Source organism: Camelina sativa, chromosome 20 (assembly GCF_030686135.1).
Source record: "Camelina sativa cultivar CO46 ecotype springtype chromosome 20, ASM3068613v1".
Lineage (NCBI taxonomy): Eukaryota > Viridiplantae > Streptophyta > Magnoliopsida > Brassicales > Brassicaceae > Camelina > Camelina sativa.
In genome coordinates, this window is record NC_141899.1 from 25167035 (window position 1) to 25175101 (window position 8067).

The window sequence follows — 8067 nt, forward strand, 5'->3', positions numbered from 1 at the left end:
ATAGAAAAAGAAAAATAAAAATAACTAATATATTATCATAAAATATCTTACACAACTTAAAAAAAACTACTATAATAATTAAAAAAAAAACAAATTTATATATAACAAAAAAATGGTCAGCAAATTTAAGTAATACAACAATGAAGTTAAAAGATTAAAAACATAATAAAACATATAAATTTATGTATATCCAGATTTATTAAAAAATACAATTAAAGAATTAAAAATAACACATGTAAAAACTAAGAAAGAAAAACAAATCCGCCCAATGAGCGGATACTACCTATTACCACTATAAATACGAATTCGTCGCCTCTTATTAATTTCTTTTCCCATATATCTTCTCGTCGACGATTTAGGGTTTTGAAATTTCAGATCGCAGTTTCAGTCTCCTTGACGAATCTTCTCGTTTGATTTTTTTCTTTCTTTGAATCCCTTCACCGTGATTCGTTGCATCTTCTTCGTGGTGTTAAGAGTAGTGAATCCGGAAACGTGTTCGTTTGAGAAACCGATGGCTCCACAGGTCTAGGGGTTTTCTTGCTTAGATAAATCAGACAAAACAGAAGACTCGGTGTTGTTCTTTTGCCCTTTAGTTATAGAATGATCTCTACGATGTATTCAGAAGAAAGATCATGTAGATCATCTTCTTCCTCTAAGAGATATCTCGAAGACCGAATCCAATACTGTGAAGAAGAAAGGAAAAGATTGAGACAGACAAGTTTCCGTGACCAGTACGTAAGAAGCATCCCTCAAGGTTGGTTAGATTGTCCAAGTTTTGGTCAAGATATAGGATTCATCATTCCTTCAAAAGTTCCTCTCAGTGAAACTTACAACGGCTGTGTTCCTCGGGACAAAACATACACTTTGAAGCAGTGGTTAAATAGTAAAAGGATGGAGATTGGTCTGGTGATTGATCTCACAAATACAACTCGTTACTATCATCCCTACACCGAGTTAATACAGTACCGTATCGAGTATGTTAAGATTCCTTGCAGCGGTCGTGATTCTGTGCCGGATAATGTGTCTGTCAACAGATTCTTCAACGAGATTAATCAGTTCAAGGAAGCCAAATCCTCAGGGAAATATGTTCTGGTCCATTGTACACACGGGCATAATCGTACAGGTTTTATGATTGTTCATTACCTTATGCGGTCTAGACCGATGATGACTGTTACACAAGCTCTAAACATGTTTTCCGAAGCTCGCCCGCCTGGGATCTACAAACCAGACTACATTGATGCTCTGTACAGTTTTTATCACGAAGTTAAGCCTGGGAGCTTTATTTGCCCACCAACTCCTGAATGGAAGAGGTGTGAAGAAGTTGTTAAAGACGATGATGATAATGCTCTGTCTTACCCTTACTACCCTGCAATGCAAGGAAACAATCCGGAGGAGAATGTGATGACGTTGTCCAATGATGACATTTTAGGGGATGACATACCGTATGCTCAAGAGGTATCCTACCAGAAATTATTTAAAGAGATGCTGAAATTGAAAGAATTTAAGAAGTTCCCTGGCTCGCACCCTGTGTCGTTAGGCAGGGAGGCCTTGCAACTATTGAGGCAGAAGTACTATTACGCTACATGGAAGGCGGATGGAACGCGGTACATGATGCTCTTGACTAGAGGTGGATGTTATCTAGTAGACAGGATGTTCAGATTTAGAAGGGTGCAAATGCGGTTCCCTCGTAGGCACGACCCAAGTGATTATAAAGTGCATCATGAAACACTGCTTGATGGAGAGATGGTTGTAGATACAATTAAGGATAGATCAGGAAGGGAGTGGCAGGCGAGGAGGTACCTCGTCTATGATTTGGTTGCGCTCAACGGGGAATCAGTGGCGGATCGGCCTTTCAGTGAGAGATGGGATATTCTTAATAGAGAGGTGATAAGAAGATGGCGGCGAACCATTGGTATAGATACGAGATGGAGCCTTTTGGGGTACGGATCAAGGCTTTTTGTGTACTCTCTTCTGTGAAGAAGAAGGTTTTCCAGGAGTTGATTCCATCGCTTTCACATAAATCAGACGGTGTAATATTTCAAGGATGGGATGATCCTTATGTTTTCGGAGCAGACAAGGGTCTACTGAAATGGAAGTTTGTGGAAACACTTGATTTTCTTTTTGACATGGACAAGTATGGTCGTCCGATGCTCTTCTTGCAAGAATATGGGAAGTTGAGGCTTATGGAAGACGATTTAATTGAATTTAGAGGTGATGGTTGGGACAATAACCTGGCCAATTACTGTCGGAAGATTGTAGAGTGTTCATGGGATCAGCACAAGAAAGTATGGGTTAGTTTGAGGATCAGAGTTGATAAATCTGAACCAAACAGTATGCGAACTGGTCGTAGTGTGATAGCGTGCATTAACGATGACATCACAGAGAAGGTTTTGCTCAAGGAGATGGACGAGATTATCCGTCTTCCAATGTATGTTGAGCGCATTCGAATGGATACACAAGAAGCTCATGAACGCCGTAAGCATGGAAACCGTAAATGCTAAGGAGTGGTTAAGAGCTGGAGAAACCATTTTGGTCAAACGCTGTTGTAGCCATTTAAAGTCTGTTTCAATTTGTAAATACAGTAGTCAAATAACAAATAAATCATTTGGTTTTGTTATGTTAAAAGTAAACAAAGTTCTCTTTAGTTTAAACTTTAAAGGAAGTTATTTGAAATTCGAGTTCGATTTTTTCGACTATCTACTACTGCTAAGTGTGCTATAATGGCTCATTCTTTATCACTGAAGAAACAGTGTTTGCGTCTTGCGATCAAATTTTCAGGCTTCTTAACACGGAAGAGACGAGCTGGAGTTTGGCCGGAACTTTTTGCTTGTACTCTTTCTCTACTGCAGCTGCAGCCAGAGAATGAAGCTCTAGGGCTGCCGTCGCGTCTTTGTCCTCTTTGTTCCTGCCTTTTGAGAGCTGCGCAATGGCAGATGCACACTGAAGGAGGAAAAGCGGGTTTCGTCAATTATATATCAGTTGCAAATAGATAATCTGCAAAAATTACAATAGAAGAGGAGAAAGAGACTTTACCAAGCAGATTCCTAGAAGAGCTCTGGTGTTTTTGCCGCCTGTTAAATCTATGGTGGCTGCATAGTATTTTCTTGCTGAGATAAGGTTTTCTATTCCACCGATTGTGTAGAGAACCTGATTATATATTATGAGTTTCATAGAAAACAAAGGAAAAAATGTAATGAAGAACAAATACTAAAAACTCAAAATTTGATCAATATGTGGTGGTATGTTTTGAGGAAGTTAAAACTTCTTACATCAGCATATGCTAGGTGGTACAGTGGAACAATAGGCTGAGATAGTATGAGCTCTTCGTAGCAGAAAGCTGCTTGTTTGTACCTGTAACCAAGACACAAAGCATAAATTGGGTGGGAACGAACGCCAAGAGACAGTCTAAAATAAAAGACTGATGTTACTAGATGCTAGATACTAATTCGTTTCTGCAACATAATTTGGAGGGGAAGAAAGAGGATAGAAAAAGGTTTACATTTGCAAGGACAGATAAAGCTCTGCAAGTTCTTTCCATGCATCGTGATCAGCCATAAATCTACACACAACAGAAACGATTAAGTGATATCATGATCTGGTGGGTCTCTATTTTAATGGTAATTGGGATAAGTAAGCACTCACAGTTGAAGATATTTGTTAAGAAGCTCAATGGCTATGGAAGGTTTTCCTAGTGCCTTGGATATAGCCACTCTTCGTTTGTGTATCGCCTGTATGAGACATTTCATTTCTACTTACAAAACTATATATGAGAATGGTTTTTATCGAGGAAAAGGTACGAAGACTTACTTGGTCGAGTGGATTATCCTCCAAAAGGCTTGAATATGCTTCCTCAGCCTCTCCCCATAATCCCTTTGCTTCAAGCAGTAACGCCTCCAGCCTCCCTATCATTCCAAAATGAGACTCAGACTTGGATCAATATAGACTACACTCAAAATTATACCACATTTAACTCCTAAATTTATCATTACTGATAAATTTACTTACCAACCCTTTTGCTCCCTGGAAATTTTTTCTGCAAAACCTTAATGCATTTCTGCGAACAAAAAAAAATCCAAAGGTGGACTCGTTTTTAGATATCAACATCGATTTCTCAAAATCTGAGAGAAGTGTGAGATAAATTGGGGAAAATGGAAGGGTTTGCTTCTCAATCCTTCATTCTCTAGGAACAAATTATACCACATTTAACTCCTATCACAATGCATCCATAGAAATATATAACGTTAAATGCTACAGCTTCAGCATTTGATCTTGACATGAGATGATCCACTATACTATACACACCTGTGCAACATCAAGACATTGACAATCCATAGCTGCAATTGCCACCTGCTCATTTAGAGTCCATTCTGTATCCCAAAAACAAAGAAACAAAAAGAGATTCATTTGTTACATGTGCATAAAAACATACAACAGCAACATTCCTTAATCCAGTTTTGGTTATAGCTATAGTAACCGAGATCATAGGGTCTTGCAAAAGCAAGACCCTTTCCATAGAGAAAACAAGACAGTAAGGATCATTAAAAATATTGCTATGTAAGACTAATCTAATCACTAAATTGGCCCAAAGGATTAATACAAACTTTAGTGCAGAAACAATCCATTTTGAATTACTTATAGAATCCATCAAGGATAAGTAATTCTGAAACATTGTGAACACTAAGCTTCACTTACACAAGAGAAGAGTATTTCAGAAACATTGATTACTTACAAAGCTGCCTACAAGAACACATGTTTCAATTTCAGTGGTCAGGACAAAACACACAAAATCAATCTAGAGACTAACAAAGCCAATCAAAGATCAAACGAAATACATAGTAAGATCAAACCAAATATGAATTAGTGGATTTGAAAATCGAACTAACCATCTGGACCAAGAGCAGATCGTTTCCGGGGATCATTCAAAATCGAGGAACCGTGTTTTAACACTTTCTCCGACCGGCGCAGTTTGAGCTTACGAACGAGACAAAGATACTCCCAAGCTCCGCCTCCGCCATTTTCGACCTGAATCTCGAACTGGTTCAATTCCGTCTCCTCTGTTTTCGTCACCATCACTGTTTCAGTCTCTCTTGTGATATGGTTTTTACTGTAGTTTACATACGAACCTTGTGGATCTGTTAATGGAAGTATGGAACGACGAAGAAAACATCGGACCGGTTCGGTTTGTAATTGTACCGATTTGGATTGATCCTAATGACCGGCTCAATCAAGTCAATGATAATCATAAACGCTGCGTTTATGTTTTTAACTCAGAACACTTTTTTTTTTCCCTTTTTTTTTTTTTGACATAAACCAAAAAAACTAACTACAATTATTCAAAACAAATGGAATAACTTATCATACTTGCTAGGCTTATACACAAACACAAGTTAGCTTCTTATTGGAAAACTGCACCTAGTTAGCTTTAGAGATGTTCTTACAAATCTACCTGGACAAAATGCAAGTTTGGTTTCAATGGATAAATCCTAATATGTGCCTAATATTAAAACTTTTAATCAATTTAAATAAAAGAAATATCCTAAAATAACACCATAACAAATTTTTCGGACAATTATAACACACTTCATAAATTTCCAAAAATAACATTATTTTTTTATTTTATTTTTCAAAAACATACCATTTTATAGTAATATGCCAAGGAAAATGGCTGCTTCTCGAAGTACATAGTTCCTCCTGGAAGAGTAACACCTACAATAGACCAATACAAGGAGTACAAACATAGCAAGTTAAAGGAAAGCAAATGAAATCACACATCATCGAGGCTTGGTAAATCTACGGCTGGAAGATCTCGAACCACGATGCAAGAGCGTTGTCTGACAGATTCTGGGAGGAAAGCCTTTGTTCACGGGCGATAGGATGAAGTCGGAAGCGAATGGTGTTCTTGATATCGAAGATAAACACAGAGGAGGGTCTTGATGTCGATGAATGAAGCCTCAAGTTACGTTCTTTCCAAATGGCATAAACCGAAGATTGAAATGCCAACCGAATGATTAGACTAATATTCTTATCTCGACAAGGGTTCTTGAGCCAGACCACTCCATCTTCAAAAACGAGAGGAGGAACAACACGAGATCTGATGGTGAAGAAGGACCAAACCTCCTTGGAGAAGGGACAATCAAAGAACAAATGCTGATGGGTCTCGTTATGGGAGTTACACAAGAGACAACGTGGTGGAATGGTTAGGCCCCAGCTGATTAGTCTGTCCCTAGTATGAAGTCTGCGCCTAACAGTAAGCCAAGAAATGTCCTTTAAACCACACTGCTCTGTGCCAAGGATTTAAAATAACATTATTTCACACATTACAATATTTAAAATTAATTTTTAGAATTTTTTTGTAGGTTTGAGTTCTCAATTTCAAATTTAGAGTATAGTTTTGAGGGGGTAGGGTTTAGTATTTTGAATTTAGGATTTAATTTTGAAAGATTAAATTTTGAAATATAGAGTTATTTTTAAATTTTAGAGATGTTGTGCTAAATTTGAAAGAAAAAAAAAACTTATTTTGGTGCTATTTTAGAGAATCTCCTATTAAATCAAGAACTAGAGAATAGACCTGCACATACGTGCGGGGTTAATTTATAAAAAAAACTAAGTTTGCAATTAGGTTTGGACTATGCGGAGTTACATTTGTAAATGTATTTGTTAAAAATGTTATTAACATTCATAATCCAACTTTGTACCAATTTATTTTCAGTTTGGTTTAGAAAAGAAGATGATTAGATTTAAGTAAATTAAAAAATAGTAAGAGAAAGATAGTATATCTGTTTATGTCTGTTTCGGAACCCGTCCTGTCCCATATACGGTATGTCCAGTTTTTTTTATCTTATAACCGTAGTTTTAATAATATTTTATAAATTTGAGATTGTATATTTTAGTCCAACAAATAAGGAAGTAAGTAAAAGATTCGCATCCACATAATATTTTATTTGTAAATATAATTATTTAGTATAGCATTTATAACATAAACTTATATTGGTTTACCTTCATCAAATTTCTAAATGTTTGAAATAATAACCGCTTCACCATAAATTTTGGATTCACATGAAATTTAATTTAACTATCATAATTTTATAATCTCATCTTGATATACTTATTTCTTGTTCTTTTTTCTATGAAACTTATAATGTTGTAATTTTATAATTTTTCTCCCTACCCTAAAGAAATCAAAGTAACAAAAGAGAGCTTGTTACCCTACAAAAAAATCATTTATACACATAAAAATATGTTGAAACCCCATAAGCCCCCAAATATATCAACCTGCAACAACAACAACATTTGACGTAAATTGTCTTATTATTACCATACTCCTTTATAACCATTTTACAATCACCAAAGCCCAAAAATAAATAACAACAACGTTGTTAAGTGGTGGATCCATTCGACTGAACATTAAGATAAATAGAGATGACACGGAAAAAAAACATATACCGGATTTAGAACAGTCCATCCGAGATTACCAAACTCATTGAAACCATTAGTAAAATAACTATGAATAACTTACAATCTAAGCCGATCAACAACCTGCCATTGCCAACACAAATTCTCCTTGGATAATCATATATAAAGCCAAACTCCAAGGCAAACGTCATAGGGAGTGACTTCTTAAAACCCTAAAAATCACAAGAATAAATCACATCAGTCTCTAAAACTTATATTAGCATAATGTTTTAATGAAAAAAAAAATGATAATAGCGAGGAAGAGAGTACGTTACCATCGTTAAATTAAAAGTATTGACATATATTTGCCTTTATTTATAAAGAGAAGAAGTGTGTCAAACAATTTTAACAAATAAAACTTAACAAAATATTTGATATCACCATTCAATATCTTAATTGTTTGTCAAAATCTATTTATTGTTTGTATCCAAATTCAAAAAGAATTATTTCTAGATATACATGATTTCTGTAATTAATGATTAATTACGCTAATATTATCAGATTTCTCCCTTTTTAGGTAATTCAAATTGATAAATCTTAACAAAATATTTGATATCACCATTCAATATCTTAATTGTTTGTCAATCTATTTATTTTTTGTTTCCAAATTCAAAA

General features: G+C 35.6%; 1 protein-coding gene, 1 long non-coding RNA gene and 1 pseudogene across 2 annotated transcripts; 1 reads left to right on the forward strand and 2 right to left on the reverse strand.

Annotated features, from left to right (window-relative positions):
- Window positions 1–481: 481 nt before the first annotated feature.
- Window positions 482–2557, forward strand: LOC104772674 (uncharacterized; annotated as a pseudogene).
- On the reverse strand, window positions 2528–6069 carry LOC104771276 (uncharacterized). The gene is made up of 9 exons (XM_010495785.3): window positions 4884–6069; window positions 4303–4367; window positions 4006–4054; window positions 3808–3902; window positions 3643–3728; window positions 3500–3559; window positions 3270–3351; window positions 3034–3147; window positions 2528–2940 (listed from the first exon to the last, which is right to left on the reverse strand). Exons 1-9 carry the CDS (start codon window positions 5068–5070, stop codon window positions 2767–2769), a joined length of 912 nt encoding a protein of 303 aa, XP_010494087.1. The 5' UTR covers window positions 5071–6069; the 3' UTR covers window positions 2528–2766.
- A 922-nt stretch (window positions 6070–6991) lies between these two features.
- LOC147919333 (uncharacterized) lies at window positions 6992–7649 on the reverse strand. The gene is made up of 2 exons (XR_015592468.1): window positions 7517–7649; window positions 6992–7272 (listed from the first exon to the last, which is right to left on the reverse strand). It is a non-coding gene; the product is annotated as an uncharacterized LOC147919333 (long non-coding RNA).
- Between the last annotated feature and the right edge of the window lie 418 nt (window positions 7650–8067).

Coding starts and splice junctions, on each gene's coding strand:
- LOC104771276 (XM_010495785.3), bottom strand. CDS start 5,070: ATGGTGACGAAAACAGAGGAGACGGAATTGAACCAGTTCGAGATTCAG. Junction 3,903..4,005: donor TCCAGGGAGCAAAAGGGTTG/GTAAGTAAATTT, acceptor TTGGAATGATAG/GGAGGCTGGAGGCGTTACTG. Junction 3,148..3,269: donor ACCACCTAGCATATGCTGAT/GTAAGAAGTTTT, acceptor ATATATAATCAG/GTTCTCTACACAATCGGTGG.